This window comes from Takifugu rubripes, chromosome 7 (genome assembly GCF_901000725.2).
Source record: "Takifugu rubripes chromosome 7, fTakRub1.2, whole genome shotgun sequence".
NCBI classification, from domain to species: domain Eukaryota; kingdom Metazoa; phylum Chordata; class Actinopteri; order Tetraodontiformes; family Tetraodontidae; genus Takifugu; species Takifugu rubripes.
The window spans coordinates 12,332,974-12,355,532 of record NC_042291.1 but is presented as its reverse complement, the minus strand read 5'-3'; the positions used below and the strand labels follow the sequence as shown (position 1 = coordinate 12,355,532).

At 44.1% G+C, this 22,559-nt stretch overlaps 2 protein-coding genes across 8 annotated transcripts; both read right to left on the bottom strand.

The window, feature by feature from the left end:
* Positions 1 to 940: 940 nt before the first annotated feature.
* kcnn4 (potassium intermediate/small conductance calcium-activated channel, subfamily N, member 4) lies at positions 941 to 13,835 on the bottom strand. 7 transcript variants are annotated; one of them, XM_029839273.1, is made up of 9 exons: positions 13,257 to 13,835; positions 12,778 to 13,139; positions 9,225 to 9,311; positions 7,862 to 8,298; positions 6,596 to 6,731; positions 4,283 to 4,393; positions 2,571 to 2,692; positions 1,797 to 1,866; positions 941 to 1,291 (listed from the first exon to the last, which is right to left on the bottom strand). In XM_029839273.1, the coding sequence occupies exons 2-9, from the start codon at positions 13,051 to 13,053 to the stop codon at positions 1,121 to 1,123; spliced, it is 1,410 nt and encodes a 469-aa protein (XP_029695133.1). In that variant the 5' UTR covers positions 13,054 to 13,139; positions 13,257 to 13,835; the 3' UTR covers positions 941 to 1,120. The 7 variants fall into 7 exon arrangements, 3 of the variants coding, with proteins under 3 accessions (XP_029695133.1, XP_003966122.3, XP_029695134.1); XM_003966073.3 differs by having other exon boundaries at positions 12,778 to 13,301; XM_029839274.1 differs by lacking the exons at positions 12,778 to 13,139; positions 13,257 to 13,835 and adding an exon at positions 11,915 to 12,735.
* Positions 13,836 to 13,936: 101 nt separating this feature from the next.
* Positions 13,937 to 18,793, bottom strand: LOC101071953 (maternal B9.15 protein). Its single transcript, XM_003966072.3, has 5 exons — positions 18,621 to 18,793; positions 16,009 to 16,186; positions 15,797 to 15,931; positions 15,331 to 15,610; positions 13,937 to 15,124 (listed from the first exon to the last, which is right to left on the bottom strand). Exons 2-5 carry the CDS (start codon positions 16,179 to 16,181, stop codon positions 14,912 to 14,914), a joined length of 801 nt encoding a protein of 266 aa, XP_003966121.2. The 5' UTR covers positions 16,182 to 16,186; positions 18,621 to 18,793; the 3' UTR covers positions 13,937 to 14,911.
* Positions 18,794 to 22,559: the final 3,766 nt, after the last annotated feature.

Sequence of the window (22,559 nt, the reverse complement as noted above, 5' to 3'; positions counted from 1 at the left end):
TTTGTGGTCTGGACAATTTCTCATGGTGGTTTAGAGGAAAGCAGCACAATAATGAACGGTTAATCTGATCTATGAACCTGATAGAGACAATAACAATGATCATCCTCAAAAGAACAGTTCACCCCAGAATCCAGCTCTACATTTTCTAACATAGTACACTCTCAATCTATTAGAGATGACATTTCTGACTATTTTGGAACTGGAATACATTTAAAAACACTTCTACTGTCTCCTTCCGTTAGTAGAGACGGTCAGCATCTGCATCCAGACATCTATGCTTTTCCCTGTCAGTGTAAATCTGCAAAGTAAAGCGCGAGGAAAAACTCCTGGTGACATGAAGATTCGAAGTAATCTCCTGGGTTCACAAGCAGACACATACAAGATCTTCATACAGAAGAGAATATTTACATTCGCTTGCAAAGACGGAAGTGGTATAATGTTGGAAGACCAGTTGCAGGCGTAGAATGCACTTGATTTTAACTCATTTTGGGTGAAATGTCCCTTTAACGTATCTGACCTCAGAAGGTTCAATGAAACTGGAAGGCTAATACCAACACCTTTCAAGAATTTACAAAAATTTAAATGTAAAATGATACATCTTCCACAGGAACAAGAGTGAGACAGACTCCAATGAAAACAAAAAAAAAAACCCGAGTAAGAACTATTAAACATGATCCTGTACTGGACAAACCGGATTCTAAGTCTCTCCATCCCGTTCCAAGCATAATTCGCTTCTTTAGGCACTGAAGCAGACAGAAGTGCTCCAAAAGAGAGATTTTTCAGAACACTGGTTCTCCCACAGTGAAATAAAGTCTGATAATATTACAGCTATGAGTCATAGTGCAGCGCGCTCAGCACAAATCCAGAAGATGAGATCTTTACTAGGTATGCCAGTCCTCCAAGTGGTTCAGTATGTTTGAGGCAGCTCTGGCTGCAGAGGGTTTTAAGCCTGGCGTTGGTGGATTCTGATGGAAACGCTGGAGATAATTATTTCACTGCGTCTGAAATCTGAAACCATGTCACCTGCAACCCCCCCAAAAACAAAACAAAACAAAAAAATAGGCATCTTCAGCAGGCCGGTTGTGTTTGTTCACATCTGCGGCACGTCCACGCGCCTCCTTCACCTGATCTCCGGGTTGCGGCGGAGCAGGACCTGCGAGAGCAGCTCGGACGTCTGATGGAAACAGCGGCTCAGCTCATCCAGTTTCTGCTCCATGGAGAGGATCCGCTGCTCCAGCTCCCGATAGGAGTTGTTCCAGTTGGCGCTGAGGTCGCACATGATCATCTGCATCTGTTGAAAGCAGCGACACCGTCCAGGGCAAACTGTATATCAAAAACCCCAGAGGCAGCCGGCCACGGCCGTTAACCCCTCGGGGGTTCCTCAACTCTCACAGACATTATGTTATTTTTGCATCTGTGCTTTCCTTTCAAGTCAAGATTCAAATTTTAGGGGGGAAAAAGATGCTGCCAGCACCTGATTTGGTGATTTTTAAAATCAACAGAGGTTTTGTGTGAATAATGTGGTTTAAAACGCACAAATTACACTTGAGCGCTGCTCACCTACACATCCCAAATTCATCCCACATGGAAAACCTCTCTGAACCCGAGAACCCCGCACATAAATGAATCCTGGGGCATTTTATGGAAATTTTTAAACAAGCATTTAATGTGTCTGAACACCTAGCGATAAACAGCCTGTAAAAAGCCTGTGCGTGTGAAATGAGTGTCTTCAGGGGGATCTCTATCGCTCTGCAGTGGAACATGCACAAAATATTCCAGCCAGAGTTGCCATTTACCTTAGGGAGGTCCACCATCTCGCTGACGTAGTCTCTCAGCTTTCTTTGTTTGAGGCGTAAATGCCGAAACCTGCAATGAGAGGTTTGGCAACTCCCAGTCACTTGAAAGTAGCTCTGAAACAGACGAGCGCACTGTAGAAACCCCCCTTTTCTTGGAGGAATATATGCTTACAAATTAGTATTCCAGTACTCAACATCCAGCAGTCATGCTGTGTTAATTAAATGCCTATAAAACACGACTAAAAGGCTTTTTTCCTGACGTATAATGGTGGAAAAGACCTAAATTTAGTTTCACGAAACCACACACACACGCACACACACACACGGAAACCAATATTGCAATCCAACAGCCATTTTCTGAAGATGGACTGTGTGTTGGTCTTAATTCCAAGGTGTGTGGTTGCCTCCCAATTTCCACACTTTCCAGACAGGCCACCAAGCACCACATATAATCCCGCCTTTAAGCTAATGAGGTACTTTACGTGTTCCATTTTATGCACAGAACCAAGAAGTCCCGACACATGCGCAGATGACGGTGCATCCATGTGTGCAACGATCGCCCCAAAAACAAGAAAAATCCCATTGAAAAAATGAGCCGGCCTTTAAAACCCGTGACTCTGCAGCCAAAGCATGTTGACACACACTTAACGATCCATAAACTACACACATGAAACACTGCACCCATGAGTCGCCACCCGCTTACACCTTTAATTCAGACGTAATTCCACGCAGGCGAGGTGCCCCAAGCGTTTACGCAGCGACGCAATAACTCACACTCTGATGGCTTCCAGAAGGCATCTCTGGTGTCTTCGGTGCTCGCCGCGGTTGCCCCTTTTCAGGTTTGTGCGGTGAAGAAGCCAGCACTCCCTCAGGACGTTAGCAGCAGCGTGACGGATCTGGTGAAGGCAGGAAAACAACAACCGGACTGAGACATGACAGCCAAACACATGCGTCCACAGATGGGGTCATGGTAAGATCTGAAGGACAGGATGTTGTGAAGACATTTAAACCTTTCAAGGGTCCCCCAGTAATCGCCCCTTGGCACTTTTCTTTTTGATTCTATTCATATCTGTTTGTCTTCCTGCACAAACCACTGAAGCTGCCCGGTGATGATGTCACTCCGGCCCGGTTTTCAGGGTTTATTAATAGAGACTGTCCGTGTGTGCATGCAGATGTCTTCCCTTTTTTTCTTTGGGAAAAGCAACCAACACTCGGCATGAGAACAGGGGAGAGCCAGGCAGAAAGATGCACCTAGTAACAGGATGCAGCACCAACAGACAGGAAAAGGTTATATCCTCCGAAACAGCACGTCGTCCCCACTCAGAGAGGAATGGAAATGAAAGTGCAGCTGTGGCCACATTCTTTATTTTAGCTTTTTGGTCACACTCTGCTCGAAGGTGTTTATTTACCAGACACTTCCTTCTGACATGGGAAAACACTTGAGCAACAGCCAAGGTTACAAATAGTCCCTAACCAGTTTCCTCTGCTGCTTTTCCGTCCCGATCGGACACCAGGTTCTTTCCTGACAGGTGATCCCGAGGTCATACAATGATAATAATTTTAAAAAATAGTAAAAGACCAAATATGCCTGACACAGGAAGTGGTGACGCTTCCAGCCTGACATCCATCAGCTTTTTCCATCTGGGCACCGTGTTGCAGGACACACGGACGAAGTTCTCATTCACACTACAAACATGGATGGATGGATGGATGGATGGATGGATGGATGGATGGATGGATGGATGGATGGATGGATGGAAAATGCACACACATCTCATCCATCCATCCATCCATCCACCCACCCACCCACCCACCCATCCATCCATCCATCCATCCATCCATCTATCTATCCATCCCCCCACCCACCCACCCACCCACCTACCCATCCATCCATCCATCCATCCACCCACCCACCCACCCATCCATCCATCCATCCATCCATCCATCCATCTATCCATCCATCCACCCACCTACCCATCCATCCATCCATCCATCCATCCATCCATCCATCCATCCATCCATCCATCCATCTATCCATCCCCCCACCCACCCACCCACCCACCTACCCATCCATCCATCCATCCACCCACCCACCCACCTACCCATCCATCCATCCATCCATCCATCCATCCATCCATCCATCCATCCATCCATCCATCCATCCATCCATCCACTCTAATCTGGGTTGCTGGGAGTGCTGGAGTGTATCCCAGCATTCACTGGTTGAGAGGCAGTAACAGGTCACGACACAAGAGCAGTTCAGAGTCTTTTGGACAGTGGGAGCAGTTGTGGAAACCCCAAACAGGCACAGGGGAGAAAATAGGGCCTTCACACTCAAAGAAGTGAGGCCGAAGCGAAACCAAAACCTTTGCGAGACGACTGGGCAAACCACATGTTCTTACATCGCCACGTTCACATCCCAGAGGGTGAGAAGGAAGTTCACGCAGGTTTAAAACGGCTGGTTAAAGCTTTCCTGCTGCTCTTACCCTTTTTGAGATCTGAATGTCCAGCATGAAGAGGTGCACATGTTTCTCCCCTTTGTTCAACTCCAGCGTCTTGGTGACGACCGCCACCAGCATGGCTGTGCAGGCGACACCCTGCAAGCCAAACACACGCGAGGACGCAGACAGTCAGCAAGGATGAGATTCAGCTCGACTCCCTCACACAAGCATTTGCAGAAGTGCTGAGGAGACGTCAGCAAAGCGGGACAGATATAACTTTGAATCTTCTGACTTTGGCTCGATAACTCCCCACCAGGGAGAACATTTATTCATAAAACTGAATGTTGATCTTTGGCCCGCATATGGTTACATTGAAGAAAGTTATATTTACAGCAGGAGTCCTCTGCGGCGCTGCTATAGTGCTGCTTTTCTGTATTTATAGCTCTGCGCTGTGGCTGGAAGTTGAGCTAGAGAACGCTGGTGAAAAGCCAGATCGGGTGCCGTGCAAACGGCACCACGTCGTCAGAGACACACAGGAGAAACACACATCCACAGAGGATGGGGATTGACTGTAACCAGTTGTTACCTGTTTTCCTCTTTATAGCTTGCAGAGGGGGAAAAAGAGAGAAAGCAGAGGTCAATCAAGAACTGGAAGAAACAAAAGAGTTGTAAATTCAGACATTTCTTGGATTTATTCATGCACCACAGCACAGGGAGTCGTCTCAGGACAGGTGTGGCGGCAGCTGTAACTGGCTCCCAGTAGCGCTCTAATGGGTGAGGGGATTTTTTTTTTCCAAATCCCTGGCACAGGTTGGCACACCCTCCTAATGTACCGCTGCCAAAGGCAATAAAAAACCTAAAAATGGATATGCTGGAAAGTTTTCCCTTATAAGTGGGGGGGCGGCTTATAAAAACAAGGCAGATGGGGGGAAAAACAGAGGGGAAAGATTGTTTTCCACTCTGTCAGAGAGGTGTTGAAACCAGAGCCGTACCTACATCCACAACCACGACGGCAACTCTTATCTGCTGGCGTCGTAATTTAATGCGATCAGCGCTCGTTGCTGGTTGTCACACGTTTTATTGTGGGCTTATTGCGATTCTTGATGTTTTGTCAACCATCTGAGGCTGATCCTGAAATGCTGAGGTCTTTAACAGTGATGCACGCTTGAGGGGGTGTTTCCATTGTGCCCTGTAGTTTTACACTTGGGGGTGTCGGCATCTCACAACTCATAATATCCTAACAATAATCCTGCACAAACATATAACATAAGGGTCATGTGACCACAGCTTGTTTACAAAAATTCAAGGAACTCTGGAAGCTGCGCAGTATGGTGAGTGCATGTTACAAATGTGGTGGGAGATTTCCCCATGTTGTGTTTACATGATGAGAGTCTAAGCTCAGTTATTGTTACAAAGCTCAATCATTTATATTTCGCTGGATATTTATTTATTTTTGTGGGGTTTTTTTAAATTCTGCATGTCCACTTTTTACATTTACGTGCCAAAGTTTTGGGAAACGGTTGTATATAAAAATTACCCCTTGTGGTTTATATTGTTTTCCCGTCAAATCTGATATGGAATCTAAGTCTGGGCTGCAGTTTACAAACTGAAGACACACGAGAGATGTTTTTACCGGATATGTTGGAAGAAAATGAGCTGTTCCGCACCAGATGGGAATAGGATCACTGAGATGTTTCATTTCATTTATCCTCCCCCCGAAAAATATACAATTGAGAAAAAATGTAACCTCCGGTGAGTGATATTTTCTATCTCCTGCGAGCTGTAACAGGCAGAGAAGTCAGAGAGTTCAGCGAAACATCGTCACTCAGCAGAGTCCTCATAATCTATACAGATGTTTAGTGAGGACTGAAGAGTACCCAAATATTCAGGCAGACTCCAGCGCCTGGTACCGCCAAGGTCTTTGACTTCGGCGGTTGAGCTGCGATTACAAAGGCGCCGCGTCAGCACCATGCGGCGGTTCAGCTGCGCAAGAGGAGATTCAGAATGTGCCTCTGAATTACTGTCGAGATGTAACGCAAATGCTGGGGGAGAAAAGCGAACTTGGGTAGAAAGTGGGTAGAAAAAAAAAGATTAATTGGAAAAAGTTGCACCAGTGGAACAGAAACAGAATGGACCAAAACAAGGAGGTGATACGGAGCAGAACAACTCAGAGCAGAACCCCGAGCAATGAAATAAAACAAATAAGAGATGGAAGTGACGTGGAATTAACGGCAGCAACGGAACTTTTTGTTCTGGCCCCGGATTGATTAGGAAGGCGTGCAGAGCAAAAGGAAATAGAAGAGAAGATGTTCACTTTTGCTGCTTCTCAGTGTTTCTCTCCCCAGACAGCACAATTACCATGACTCCCGTGAAGAGACACACTGCCTTGCCACAGGTGGTCTGGGGCGACACATCCCCGTAGCCCACTGTGAGGAAGGTGATGGCCACGAGCCACAGGGCCGTGTCCATTTTACCCGTCACTTCGATGGTTTTCCTGCAGGAAAGAAACGCAGAGTGATCAGCCGATATGAAACTGATGGACGTCCTGAGAGTTGATGGATTTAGTCACTCTTTCCCACAAAACCTCTGTTGATTTTTTGTGCGTTCAACTCGAGTTCCCCTGTGACCTTCCACCTACAGTAAACATACTGGCAGCTCCAGAGTGGCAGTTTGACCAAGGTGTCGTCACCTGTGCTGTCCTATCAGAAGCTCACAGTAACTGAGTAGTGTAAACTCCTAAAAACGGCGGAGTAAGAGTATTTACCAGGCTGACTCTGAACAAAGAGCCCATTCGCTGCTCAGCGGTCTCCTTATCAACAGACAATGGCGGGTGGAGGTTTGGGTCCGTCCATCATAAGCTCTTTTATTACATCTGACTCACCAAAACACACAGGAAGATGCAAAAGGCCAAGCCTCCCAGATGAACAAATGACCTCACATATGCGTGTGCGCACACGTGCACACAGGACAGGGCTTTTGTTTTGTTGGCCGACGTTAAAGAGCAATTTGTTGAAATCACAAAACAGAACTGCGCGATGATCGAATCAGTTATTATAAATCCATTCTGGAAACGGGAAAGTCAAATTGACCATCAAGGTTTGAGGAGGAATGTCAGACTACCGCATATTTCTCTCTTTCATGTGCACATGTGTGACGAGGGGGAGGAATGCTGGACGTTAGCAGTGTGCGTGTGTGCGCGCATGTGTGTGCAGGCTTTTATTAACAAAAACTATAATTATTGGCAACGCATTCTATCATTTATGCATCAGAACACTGTCCGAAAACACAAAAGTCTCCCATATCTGAAACGGGTGTGTCTAATTTAATGACACGTTTGTTCATTTAACAAAAGCACTTTGGGGATTTACTTTGACTCTGTCCAAGAAGTCCGTTTATTTGATGTTCACTCGCTCATCATAGACATCAGTCTGACAAACAACAACTCCCATTTCACCATTCAAGACTTCCACGGCTCTAATAGCAAGTTTTAGATTTTCTATTCCCTTCTTGTAAAAGTCTTTAAACTAAACACTTCATAGCACTTTCATGTTGCTAAAACTGCTCTTAATGATATAAACGGTGCTCAGTTGATCTACATCACTTGACTTGAGTTTGTGGTCTTACCTCTCACACAGTGTGAGCATCCAGGATGCAGTGAGCCAGAAGAAGATGATGAAGATGAGCAACGTGCGCCCCGGGTATTTGTTCATCAGTACCTTGAGAACGAAGCGAAAGGTGAAGTTGATGTTGTTGAGCGAGCCGATGCTCCTGTAGGAGGCGCTGAGGAGCACTTTGCTGTGCAGCAGGATGGTTCTGTGCACCAGGTACAGGCGGAGGAACATCAGCATAGACAACAGCAGCTCCAGGTCCATGAAGGCTTCGCCTCTGTGGTTGGAGATGCAGAGCGGCGCAGGAGAAGAGGAGTTGAGGTGTTGGCTTAGCTCCCTGTACGTCCCAATGGGGTGGATGACACAGACGATCAGCTCCAGGGTGATGACCAGGACCCTCTGACTGGTCATGGCGATACGCCAGTCCACCTGGTTGTGGTCAATGATGAAGAGCTGAAAAGATAATGACAGGGGAGGAGAAAAGTGCTGAAAGCTGTTACTGTTCTAACATTATGAGGAGCAAAACTTAATGAAGGTCACTTCTGTTGTGAGCAAGATCACACAGCGACAGCGGAACACCATCCGTCACACTCACTGTGCATTTTACACAGACTGGGCAGAAATCAGCAAATAAAGACATCTTAATTTTTATTGAGAATCAGATTACTGCAAAACGCAAAAGAAGTAAAGTAGCCTCGTATTCTTGAGATGTGGAAACAATGATCTATTCTTTACTCTTTCATCTCTGAGTGTTACAGCAACATCAGAGCAGAAGTGAGGGCCACTTAAGCCTCTCCACGCCTCCCTTATCTTCTCCCTGCATTTGTAAGGAGGCCACAAACATGTGCAGCAGCTGAAAACACCACCAACTGTGAGGATCCTCCCAGCAGCGTGAACACAGTGAAACGTCTTTAAAGACTCCTGTCATCGCGCCGCCGCGTTGTGCTCGTTCTGAGCCGGAGATGTGGATGCCGTGTTTATTCTGTTTAATTTAAACCAAAACACGTCATGTATATTTCATCTACACACAAACAAAACAGGATATCTGGATTGGAAAAAATACTGCTTTTCATCTAGTCTTTTTTTTTCTTTTTTCTTTACACATGCAGTGAATGCAACACAGGTAATCAGTGTTGAGGCTACCATCAGTGGAGCGAGGCTTGTTTTTAAAATGTTTGCCCTCAAGTATCTCTGAGAAAGTATCATCCTGACCAGGCTAATGTGGAACAAACAGAAGTGAAATAAAAGCAATATACAAACCATGGCAAATCAACCCACGGAGATCAACAATGCAGCCATGCGTGTGCAAACACAGACTCTGACTCGGCACATCACAGCACGCCTGTCGAAATCCGTTGGACAGGGAGGAGGAAACTCACCCTGATGTCCTTATAATGGAAAGCTATAATGAGGACCAGGAGACACGCTGTGGACAGGCTGATGGAACAGTTGAAGACGTGCGAGGCCTGCGGAGGAAAGAGACGACGGTGTGAAAGTGCAACCTTCTACAGCAGCCGACACATGAATTGACCTGTCGTTAATGATCCTGACTTCAAGAGCTCAATATTTGTTACATGTTGTTGGACAACTGTCTCTCCCTATTGAGAGGCACTTAATGTATCTTAGCATCGCTACCAGGGGAAGGAGAGCAATAAATATCCTTACGTTTATCGTTAAGTCCTGTTTATCGCTGAAGCAGCTTGTGAAAAAAAGGGTAGAGAATAGAGAAAGGTAGAGGAAAGATTCACTATATTCTGAAATGCATTTGCAACAAACAAGCAAATTTAGCAAAAACTGTATGATAAATGAAACCGTTAAAAAAAACACACCATTATCCACAATATAAACTCTTGTGCCCCCCAGCAGCAGATCTCTCTCTGCTCTCCTTCTCTTTGGTTATAAATGTTTATGTGGGACAAGTCGGGGTTGGATTATTAGCTATGCGGGAGGCGTTTGTTCAGTAAACAGCCAGAGGTGGCGCTGTTGCGTGCAGCTGAACACAAAGCTAGAAGTTATGAAGTGGCCCGGCCCTCAGTAGTTAAAGACTCCTTCATCCGTGCATGTCAGAACAACTAATGCAAAGCCAGTGGAAGTTTTTTCTTTGTTTTCTTTAACAGGAAGTGCAGTTAAGTTTGGTTTACAGTTTTAAAAAGATAATTGGAGGATCTCTAACCCTAACCCTAACTTGAGGAGGGTGTAGGTGGTATGGTGTGACGTCCTTGGCAGGGCACGCCACTTTCCACAGTTTCTAGCATAGCATCCGCAATATGTGTGCACTTCATCCAAGGGTAATTAGAAAGACCCCACAAAGGCTCAACGTTTCACCAGATTGCATAACAGAGGGGTCAACAGCAGTTGGTTGGGGTTTTTTTGCACATCTTGGACGTTCTCCCTGCTTGAAGCGCTGTTTTAGGGACCAGCTAACAGAGATTTTTGCATGTAAATAAAGGGGTAAAAGGTGTAATAATATCCTCTCTTTTATTTCCAGCTATGGGTTCAATTAATGCTGGAGCATCAGCTGGGGCAAAAGCAAAGTACAGACAGGCTACAGCTCCTCACAGGACTGTTGGATTTCACAACCTCAGCTAAGATATCAGAGCAATGTAAGTACAACATCTATCAGATTTACTGTAAATGAAAGAAGTGCATTTATAATTGTGCTGTTTAACACCACATCTGTTACATATATATTTCGTTTTTTCCTGCGTGTCTGAGAACCAAAGATGCCTTTCAAGGGAGCAGTGATTGTGATTTGGGGCTATACAAATAAAACTGACTTGACTTGGTTGACATATGGAAACAAAAAAAGCCCTGACTTCTGCACCTTCACCCACTTTAATCTGCAGTGACATGGGTGCTTACCCAGAAAAGGCCCGGAAACCATCTGTGAGGCAAAGACTAATGTAACCCTAAAAACAATAGCAAAGAAGTGAACCGATTTGAAAAATAAGACTGATGATTTATGTCAGGGAGTCACAGTAGATGGATCGACCTGGCTCTGAAATGCACTGTCACAACATTGCCTGTGTCCTGTAACAGGCTCATTTATTATGGTTATGGTCATGACAGCGAAGCCAAGTGTGTGAGCTACAGTTCATCCTGTTGCTATGGAGGTTTACAGTTGTGGTTTGTGAGTGACTTCATTAGCCAGGTTTTGTTGAAACCATCTTGCAGCTTCTGAGCCATGCAGCAAAGAGTAGTACAGTAGTGCTTCTACACTCTTTCTCATTAGAAGCCACTGTTCCAAAGCACCAAAACACAGTCCGACATGTTGAAATGTCTTTGGAGACATCAGCGTGAAATGCAGCTGATCTATCTATCAAGCTGGAGAGGAGTTATTTAACCTGGATGACTGACAACATTTACCGACTGGCTGTATACTTTCATTTTTATGTGGAGTAACTAAATCAAATCAGCAGGATAAAAAGGGTTGGTTTTGTCTTTGCAGTCTGGGTAAGATAACCCTTTGGATGGAGTCGTTCTTGGAAAGCCATAAAAGTGCCAGAGAAGAAGAGAGGATGTGAGATTTCCTCCAGATTAAAGGACACACTCCTGGCTCTAACACAGGTGAACTCGAGACGCAGGAACTTTCAGGCTGGCCACGCAAACGCTCTAATTAGACACTAAATGATGTGGAAACAGCCTGAAGTAGTCTGAGTAATCTCGCTGGAGGAGAGGCGAAATGTGGAAAAACCTTCCTGAAATAGCTCTGTTTTTGTGCATAACCACGAAAATGTAATCTCGAAATATAACTCTGCGGGACGGATTTATCTTTCATCGACTCGGGGGTCAGACGGCTCCGTCGTATCTCGCAGGAAATTTAAAAATTGCTTAAAAAGAGATTTTTTTTTTTTTTTAACTGCGGCCATGTGGGAAAAGTCACAGCACTCCAAGGAGGAGGAAGATGTCAGATCTCACTCCCGACTTGGACACAACATGGGCTAAAATCAGTATTGCACACTATTATTCACACTGTGTGTGAATTCCTAATGCTGCCTTGCCAAACTAGAAGATTTAAAGGCGGGAGAGAACACCTTTCCAGTACATCAACTTTTCCATGGTAGCGAACCTGATGGCTGATGGATGGACCGACGACACCTGTTCTCCTCCCCTCGTCTGCACGCTGGAATACTCTGTCTGCATCCAACACCATCCATATTTAGGCCCGGACATATTTCCATCGGTCCCTCTAAAGATGATCTGATGCACGTCGGCGCTCTCTGAAGCTGTAATCAATCACCGGCTTCACAGCACGGAGGAGGCCTGATGTTTTGCAGCACGCATGAGAGCTTTTTTCCACATGTGGAACTGGCGTGCACTGGAAGAAGTCAGGAGAGTGGGCTCGTGTGTGTGTGTGTGTGTGTGTGGGTGGGGGGTTAAACAATTTGTTGATTGTGTGGCTTGGCATTGTTATCCACTACGAACTGCATGTTAATGTCACGGGGCCAAACTGCCAGACCATGTCTGCGAAGGGAATAGCTAATCAGGAAGGTCACTGAAGGTCAGGACCCAGGTGGGGGATCCGGTGGTGCCGCTACAGAAAGAGGCCCAGATAACGAATGAGCCGTCAGCTACAGGTGTTTCTTTTGCTGCTGAAATATGCCAGCGTCTTGCACAACACTTCAATCTGCTGGTTAGTCTTAATCAGCCCTGCCGCATGTGTTATCTTGAGCTCTTGTGAGATAGAGAAGACTTGTGAACATTCTTCCGCTACTCAGTTCCTCAGAAGAGGGCCACGCCAGTTGGCGTGCTCAATACTGATAATATTTAACGTGCATGTAAAAATGTACACAAGATGTAATGAAGTCGTCTGTCAGAGCTCTGGGCACGTCACAGAGGATGTCCCCCTACTCATGCTTATAGCGGCTTTTCAGGGAAACCTACCTTGTGAGAAGAGCAGCCTGCAGAGGCACAATTCACTTCTACACCTACCGTTTTATCAATGAAGGGGCACGTCTCAGCGTGGACGATCATGAGCACGATCCCGAGCACAGCGGTGCCCAAAGCCAGGGCGCACAGGCGCTTCTTATCCTCTAGCAAAAACTTTCTGTCTCGGAGTCTGTAGAGGTTGTTTCCCTCCATGGGACCTGTCCGCTGCGTCACCGGCACTGACACCTTCGACGAGTCTCGACCGTTTCGACTGATCAAGCCAAGATTGACGCAGTCCAGTTTGGAGTCGCCGGGCAGGTCGTAGTTCGTCATCTCCATGTCCAGAGCGCAGACTGGACGCCCCCGTTCCGTCACTCTCCGCTCCGCCGCGTCCTGCCTGTCCGGGACCCCTTTCGCTTTCCGACCTAGTTGGGGAAAACATAATCTGAAAGGAGCTCGGACGCCCGGAACATGCTCACGCTTGTCGCACATCCAAGTCGCAATCTTGACAACACGGCCCAGACACTGGGCTTTATCCTTACATGTGCACGGCGCGGCGCGTCTCGACTCACTGATGCTATTTGCGCACTTGTATTTACACTTGTCAGGGACGGGAGTGCGTCAGTACGCCACAAAGCAGAGGTGTGTGTTTATCTGTGCACTTCGTGAAACAATCTGCTCTTTATTCATCTTAAATTTTGAAAGAGTGGCTCTCTTTTGCTTTGGGACAGGCTTGAAGGGATCTACAGCTTTTGACTGTTCATTAAAAAAAAAAAACAATAATCCGGAGTGAGAAGTTCCAATGCGACAGTGACATCTCCTGGTCGACTTTGGACTTGATCTTTTAACCGTTTAGGTCTGCGTTCACGTTAAGACACTTTAACGTTTGCGCTTAAAAAAAGCAACATATTTTAAGCCAAACATTATTTTGTGAGTACATTTGTTTGGTTTTCATTTCCAGTTTACAAGAGGTCGAACACTGTGTGGCAAAAAACCTCTTTTCTTCTATCTCCTTATTAAACTTTTAAAAGGGCCAGCATCATGACCTTGGGCTAAATGACGCAGCCAGCAGAGGGGGGCGTCTTTCCGCATCCTGTAGCCTCTCCGACGTAATTAAAGCCCTGCAATCCTTCCAACACTGAGTGCCAGAAAGACATGCTAAGACTGACAGGCATTAAATCAAAAAGACTTTATGCATTTTTATAACAAGACACAGACACAGTTTTATGCTACAGCAAACAATGTATTCAAGCCATTGTTTATATGCAAAAGATAACACATTTCATTTAAAACAAATAAGCAGAGGCGTGACACTGAATGTGAAAATTGTGAAAGAAAATAACGTCCATCAAATAAATATGCAGCAATTTAATTGACTACAGTACGCAGTGACCGAGTTCATTGTGCAGGCTAATAGTGGTAGCATAGTTCCACAAGTTATCTACAATAACAATTAAAATTGTTTTTAAAAGAACTTTAAGCAAGCAATAAAAGATATTTACCTGAAAAATAACCATTTTGCTACAGCTGAAGAGCATTTGTGAAGTTACATTTGCATTTTAGAGCAGTCACACTTTAAAAAAATAGATGTTTACACATAATCGCAGGCATTAGCTGTGACTTCAGTGCCACCCAGTGGAGGTCCAATAAATTACAAGACTGTGAAGGTAAAAAAATGTGCTTCAATCTGTTTTTTCTATATTTACAAGCAGTGGTCGTAAAATATTCTTATTATACAGATATTGCCACTATAGCTAGAACAGATTAAAACCTGGAATCCTTTTTACACTGATTATTTACGACATATGCACTGTGGACAGTGTTTGGTGAGAGAACGGAAACTGACAGAACAAGCATTTCATATTAAAGATATTGTCATGAGTTCCTGAGAATGTTCTAGCACCCAGTGACAACAAAAGTATTTTAAGTGTGCAGTACATTGCAAAACCTAACAGTGCAAAACTGACAGTGAAAAATGTGATATTGCTCAAGGTTAGTGGGGTTTGTGCTGAGTAAAAAAAACAAACAAAAAATCAACCTTCAAGACATAAAAATGACAGAAAATGTCCAGCTGTGAGGTTTAGAAAAGGATCTTTTCGGGCCAAACTGAGCTGAACTCAGGGCCCTGACGTGATATGGCTCAGACAAAAGAACTTAGAACACCGTGTCCACCTTCTTCCCGGACTTTCTGGATGCTCTAACCCTTCACAGATCCCCAAGGCTGCAGGCTGGCCTGAGGGAGAATGAACTGTGGAGACGGCTGCGGCAGGATGTAGTAGCCAAACACCTGCTGGTGTGGAGAATGTGCTGCTGGAGGAGCACACACCGTGTTCAGAAACACTGGAGCACCTTTCTTGTACTGAGGCCAAGCTGGTGTCGGCTGGTAAACGTACTGGAGGCTCGCAGGGATCTGAACAGACAAACAACTGACATGAGTTTCCTGTATGGATGTTAAACAGTGTCTGGAGTGTGCGGCGAGTTCACACGTGTCATGCTTAAATCTACATCTTAGAACTGTCTCCTCCATACATGGAACCAAATTTAATCCATATAATGAATATAAACACTCACTAGAATACTGAGATTCAAGAATGCAATCAAAAAGAGAATAGTTACCACATTTCTGATGTATTGGACCTTATTATTCTCCACGTGCCTCTTCCGGATCCTGGGAACCATTGTGATGGTGACGGCGCCTCCATCTTCCACGTTCTTCACCTCTTTCTCGTCATCTTTGGCCTCCTCCTCGGCGTCGCTGGACACGGCTGAACTGCAGTCTGATGAGGTAGCGGAGTGGTAATCTGACGTGTCCAACGGAGTCGAGTCATCCTGTTCTCCCTGTGCGTCCTCCTCATCAAAATGTTCTATTGTGAAGGGCCTGCTGTTCTCTGCACACCTGCGGAGAGGGAGCGGAATGACTTACAGCTCATTCTTTTGTGCACCCTACGTTGTTGTTCACCATTTTCCCAGAATGCCGCATGACTTAACCTTGTTACTAATTCTTGGCCAGGCAGAAACATGTCTGTTTATTAAACCTGGCCTGCCTGCATCATTCCCTGCCGCTTCATGGCCCATGACTCACCTCGCGCAGACCTCCAGTGGGTCGATCCACAGTGTGAATTCAGGCGGAAGGCCCAGCTCACGGGGCGTGAGCTCACTCTCCTCGCATGCCTTCAGGACCACCTCGCAGAGAGTTCCGTTATTTATCCGGATACATCTGTGGACGAAAAGAGGTTAAGATCCCAGCTGATCGTATTAATGCTTTGATGAGACAACCATTTTCCAGACTGGTACCTGTACGCCTGTCCTTTGCTGGGGCTGTTGGGGTACCAGTGGTTTTCATATTTGTCACACAGAAGTTTCTGCAGCATCTGGGCAAACAGTTCTGCTTTGGATTCGTCGACTTTCCCACATGCCACAGCCATCCGTTTGATGAATCCGACCCCAGCCTTCACCTCTCTTTTCATCGTGTCTGCAGAATTAAACAAGAACCTTAAAAAAACACTCTCCCCCAGGCCCGCCTGCTCTCGCAGAGGATACAGTAATTTGCTACCACTAAGCCACCCTCTCTGCACCTTCTTTTTTTATTCTGAAAATATAACACCGTGGTGTCAAAATGCTGCTCTGCGGCATTACTTCAGAACTTGATCCAGTGTAAAGCAAATCAAAAATAGGTCGAATTAAAAAAAACACCTAGTGCTAGCCTCAGCTGTTACATTCTATAGGTCCAACTAGCATGCCCTGGTAAACAATGGCATAACATGGCAATAAGAGACTGTCCTCCTATGGAGAGCAACTCCAGGAACTCAGGCTGGTTGCAGGTCACGGATAAAAGCCCAGAACTGCATTCAAGCAAATGCGATACAAACATAAGCTGCTCTGTTGACACTCGTTCAATCTGAACTGCACCAGTGGGGAGTTTATTGTCCGATAGTGCGCCCACTCAGTTGCCAGTGTCAGCCTGACCAGATAGAGCGTGCTGAAGAAGGCCAGGCTGATTTCTAACTCTCAGCTCAACCTGTTGACGACCCCGCAGAGAAACTCCGGCCTTGACATTTTCAGGTTTAGTCATCTGTTGTTGTGGCTTGGAACACACGTCTGTCACTTCAGCCATCATCGTACAATCAAGGAGAAAATGATTATTTGCACCAGAAGACGCAACCGCAGCCTCCACAACAGGCAGATCTGTATCAAAATATTGTTTCCATTATGTGAAACAAGGGAGCGTCTTTAATGTGAGATTTAAAGTGGAGTTACACAGACATTGAATATCTCCCGTCTTCATTATAAGAAAAGGCCAAGTGAGCACAGGAGCCCACAAAAATGAAGTCAAACACGTTTATTCCCAAAGACGGCGATGGCACAGCAGAGGAAAATCATGAGCATCAGCAAAAGGAGTTCTGAAAACTAATGATTGCATCTCATCTTTTATACCATAAAACATGGATGCGGGGGTCTGTTTCTCACACCTCTTTGTTCTCATAACCTTATCTAATTTATGTGCATTATTGGATTAATCTGGCATAGTTGCAAAAAAAACTTTTTTATTGGCGTCACAAATTTATTGTACCTCTCCTTATATGCTCACTCCTTTCCTAGTCTCGTATTTATTGGTGTCTTTGATGCTCTGCTTTGGGTTTTTTTTTTTTTTTTTTTTTTTAAGATAAGAAAACAGGAATCAGACTCAGTGTCTAAGTCCAGGACAAGAAAACTGGCGCTCCATCAAGAATGCTAAAGCAGATGCACGTCTGAAAAAAAGCAGGTACATAGCTATTACAAAGATACACAATTAGGACAAATCAGATACTGCCATCTTAGCTTGCACGCCGTCACTCCATCACTCAAGCAGACGCAGTCCTTTCAGAGGCATCGGCTGCTTGTACATTCAGGTTTCTGTTGGCTTTATTCTTTTAAGCACAATTGTGCTCACCAACGGTTGGAAATGTCTTTAATTGTTCTGCTGTGTCACACCTACTGGAACCACAGTTGTCTATAAGCTCAGCGATCAGTTAAAGTGGCTCAACGGGTGTTTTGCTGATGGCTTTTATCCAGGGACAGTACACAACGATCTGAGTGGTGGTTTAAAGTACGCTGCTACTGATTTCAGCACAATCACAACTGTCAGCCAGGCCAGGAGGCATTTTTGACACTTCAGCTTTACGTTGGGAGGACAGATCTTAAGACACCTGTCTGTACTCTACAAACCATCTGAACATGGACATGCTGACCTGGCAGTTCAGGGAATGTTTTCGGACGTGTGTGTATTGTCAAATATCCTAACTTCCATTTGTCATAAGTGGGTCACAGACTGAGTCACAGACGCTGACGGATGTGACTGGCAGGTTTTTCTCAAACATTCGTCTCACGCTAGGTGGTGTTTATTCCACCCAAGAGTCGTTAAAAATCACTGTGTGCAAAACAAAACTTGTTCTCGGGCTGAAACAAAGGAGGCGCAACATGGCGAAGGACAGACTCAACGGTCTGTAACTCGATACGACAGAAAAATGAGAAAAGAGGGGAAAAATGTGGTGGGGCGCCTTTTTTTTATGCTGTGACAAAAGAAACCTCACGACACGAACTGGAAATAACACGTTTGGTGTGTCTGTCAGCGTGGAAACCCCCCAGGAGGAAGATGCGAAACGGTCCTATTTTCAAAGTACCTAATCAATTCAACTACTCCGTGGTTATATAGCGAATATTCGCTCTGAGGTGATTTATTTAAGAAGAAAAAAGTTTCCGAGCTGCTAACCATTTAGTTAAACTATTTTTTTTTCTTTCAGGGGAAAAAATACCAAGAACTTGAAATAAAAGTAGGTATCAAAGTTTAATCAGGCGGACAAACCAGCCCGCCAATATCCAAATCGTAAATGTGATACGTCTAGCTTTCGATGCGGAGCGATACTCACCGTGGAAACGTGTCCGGCTGGTCGCGAGGCGTCCTGGGCTCGTGTGCCGTGTCTGCGTGCCTCGCGCTGATGTGTTGGAGTTATTGTGGTCGCTCAGCACATGTTGCTTCCTTGTTCTGTTCACTTGCTGTAACTCGGACGTAACATTACCGTCAGGATGACTCACTTCCTGTTGTCAGAGCCGTGAGCTCGAGCTGACTGGCTGCTGAGTCCCAGCGACACCCCGCCCGGACCAAATATGGGCTGTCAAGGTAACCAGTCGTTTCACCCTGTTGCACTATTCGTCACCACAATGTAATATATTGCAATAATAACAGGTATACTCTACCTGCAGTTTATCTCCGTGTCAGCGTTGAGTTATTGTTAAAACAGTTATGTCTCCTAAATGCATCACACGCGCCACAATTCATAATTAGCTCCCCTTATTGCTAATTTAGTTAGCATGCGTTGCTAATTTCTTAATTACTGCTTAATGTTTTACTTCTAATTGATTTATGCATGACGATATCGCGAAAGGAAAGCCCACCAAAAAACTTCCAACGGCATATATTTATTTCATTTTTACAAAAAAAAAAATGACTGTACTTTTGTTATTCGTAATAAATACACGAATAATGTGCTATATACAGTCGGTGATTTTAATCTTACAAAATTCTGTCAGAAAAGCTGCGAAACTGAAGGAATTTCGCAAAGAAAAGTGTTTGCAACGTTTGAAGAACTGAAGACGGAAGTGGAATAAATTTCTCGCCAGTTCACACGTGGCCACGTGTGTTTGTCAGAGACGTTTGACTAAATTGCACTGAAAGACACTGCAGCTATGAAAATCACGATGTAGTGTATTTTTTCTTTAGCTCATAAGGCTATGTAATGTTCGTGTGTATTTTCCTTTAGCACAAAAAGGTATTTGGTGTTTAAATGAATGATTGTGTATAAGAGGAATATAAAATGCTGTACTTAGGGAATCTGAGCATCCGGAGGGATGGTTTTGTCTCTACGGAAATTTAGGCTTAGCTGAGAACAAGAAACCACTAGTAAAACGCCGGGTGCAATACGGAGGTAACATGGAACATATGGAGGAACTTATGTCTTAAAAAGGTATATATGGTCTACAGTGAAGAACTTATGTTTTTAAAAACCAAAGAAGGTATATTCGGTCACCAATAGAAATTAATATTAAGTGTAAGATTAAACAAAGGGGGGGAACTACCATTTTAGACACCAATACAAAGGGTTAATGGGCAATAATGTAAAGAGTAATCCACCAATGAAAACAAAGAAAGTAGAATTATATAAGTAGAGTAGGGTGTAAGGAATGGTCTTCCACACCCAGAATTTATGGTATAAACAGACACAAGCGTAAGGATTTTAGTTCTTCCTGGGTTTTCCTTTGGAATCGCTCATTTTTCCCTCACAGTTTTACTTATTACTTTTTGCTAATAAACTTTTGGACTTGACTCCACCAAGCTCTTGTGCTCATTTTGGACTCAGAATATTTTGATCACGAAGACGAGGGAATCTCCACGTCAACAACCTATATCGTGATTTTATAATTACCTCCATTGAGGTTATGTTACAGCCAGCTTTTAAATAAATGTTATCAATATTTACTAAAATAAAAATAAAAATTTGTTCATACCTGTTATTTTGCCATAAAGACAGAGACAAACAAAACTAGATTCTGACCTTTGATCATTGGAAGATAAAAAGGTAAAATAGAAATTACTGCTTTTGTTTCTAGATTATAGTTAAACATTTATATACTCCAACTTAAGCATTTATATACTTTCCCTTAAATCCTTTATGTCTTTTAAATAAGTCCCATTATGTCTCAATTCAACAGAATTATTATCTGTATTGGTGTTTATCTCAGTGTTAATTAAAAGGATTTTTGGTAGCAAAAGTTTTTTTTAAAGAATTTAAGTGCACAATATCAGGTAAAAGCACTCGGGTCATACCATGTTAAAGAGCTCCTTCATTTCAAATAAATATCTATTTAATGTAAATATTGTCACATTTGCAAGTGTGAATGAATATACTTACAGTCTTAATAAGTGTTAATTATTGATGGTTCTGAATGTCTGTCATGTAACTGTAATGACCTGAGAAACATTTCCTCTCGCTGCTTATTTCTTTTTCAAAGTAGCATTTTATTATAACAAATGTGATGTAAGAATATCTGGCCAATGCTTTTTAAACCACTGAGTTCCAGCTATAACAAGATCCGTCTAGATGCTTAACATCATATAGGAATCCCTAAGTATCTCCATTCCCCACCAACAGACTGACAGCACAACTGGAGCTTACGCAGTGTCATTTATCGCGGGTAATCATTTCCCTTTACTTCACTGAAAAAAGCACTGATGTTCACAACACAGGCTATTTATAAATCAACGTGAGGATTAAAATCACAATTTCCCCCCTTCCCTCGAATATCACCACTGAAATAAAGTTTTTACTGGATATTTCGATTTTATAGGTTCTCCTGTGTCACGTCAGTCCTTTTTTACCACTAGAGGGCACGCTAGTCACTCTATATCGTCTAGTTCTCAGACAGGCAGGCAGGCAGGCAGACAGACAGACAGACAGACAGACAGACAGACAGACAGACAGACAGACAAGAAAACAGGCAGTATTTTTTCATGGAATCATGGGACCTTATACTCTTCTTCTGTTTGTGCCCATATAGAAACCTGTTTAAGTTAATGGATCCTGAGTCATGCCGCTGCACGTTTATGAAAAATAAGTTAAGTATTGGAAGTGAAGGCTCTTGACCCTCAAACATGATTGTTCTTTCTCAGGAATGGCTACTCTCTAAATGTGTCTGGTGGTATCAATGAAGCCCACACGCATACACCACATGCAGCCTGCTTCGCCCTTAAAAAACATATTGATTTCTCTCTTTCACAGGGAGCTTATTGCCATCGATCGGTCAGGCCCTTTCAAGATCAGCACCAGTATAAGCATCTCTTCCTCTAACACACACACTGTCTCTTTCCCCTCAGGTAATGACTGTCCTTGGGTTGGGAGAGCTGGCGAGGGCTGTTTGTCTGCGTTTTGAAGTGTTTCTTGCGGCATCCAGTCCTCCATGCTCTCCGCTCCTCAATAATGGGACTCAACCGATATTGGTTTCTTTCACAGAGGGTATGAACAAATGCAGAACGCACCTTCTTTGACCTTTATTGTCTGCCCATCCCCCCACCCCCCACCTCTCCACTCCCCAGCGGGTCGATACCTATTTGTATTTGAAATGCATTAGACCATTTAGATTGAAAAAGTTGGCTTTTCTCCGGTTTTGCCTTGCAGGGAAATCAGGCCTGCAGAGACTCTTTTCTTGTGAAAGCTTTAAGCCATGCGCACATGCATGGAACCTGTATCCCCTTTAAACACAACTCAAGAAAAAAATCCATGTTTACAAATCGAGGGCAGCATTTTTATGCATATGGACTTGTTGATACTCTGTCCTTGAACCAGCTAATTGCTCAGCTCATCGATGTCCAAAGCTAATTGTGCAATGAAACATTTACTTTTCAGTGATTTTATAAGGTGTCATCTCAGTTGACTAAATAATAATTACACGTTTGCACTCATTCCATTGATATAATCTTCATTATAGATACTAATGTTCACTGTGTCCTGAAAAACAAGGTCTTTCACGGCAAGCATTTAAACTTTTTCCCTGATTGATCATTTAATGTGTTAAATCCCTGCAGTTTAAAATGTTAAGGGGTTAATATCAACTGTGCTTCCAGCCATTACTTGGCTTTTTAGATGGCTGAGCACTTATTTATGTCCTTTCCTTCAACTGTCTTATATAAGGCAGCCTCTGATTCGAGGTTGTGATGGTGATTAAATCAGCACCAATGTTATTTTCCACAGTATTCAAAAAGCTTTCTTTTTGTTGTCTGTATTACAGCCAGTCCTTGGTTCACAGGATTGAAG

Excerpts from the sequence above, each read along its gene's own strand:
- kcnn4 (XM_003966073.3), bottom strand. The coding sequence starts at position 13,206 with ATGTGCGACAAGCGTGAGCATGTTCCGGGCGTCCGAGCTCCTTTCAGA. Across the intron at positions 4,394-6,595 it reads GTCTCTTCACGGGAGTCATG|GGTGTCGCCTGCACAGCCAT; the intron begins GTAATTGTGCTG and ends TTTGGCTTGCAG. Across the intron at positions 1,867-2,570 it reads CTTCTGGAAGCCATCAGAGT|GTTTCGGCATTTACGCCTCA; the intron begins GTGAGTTATTGC and ends CTCTCATTGCAG.
- LOC101071953 (XM_003966072.3), bottom strand. The coding sequence starts at position 16,181 with ATGAAAAGAGAGGTGAAGGCTGGGGTCGGATTCATCAAACGGATGGCT. Across the intron at positions 15,611-15,796 it reads CCACTGGAGGTCTGCGCGAG|GTGTGCAGAGAACAGCAGGC; the intron begins GTGAGTCATGGG and ends CCCTCTCCGCAG. Across the intron at positions 15,125-15,330 it reads TCCAATACATCAGAAATGTG|ATCCCTGCGAGCCTCCAGTA; the intron begins GTAACTATTCTC and ends TTGTCTGTTCAG.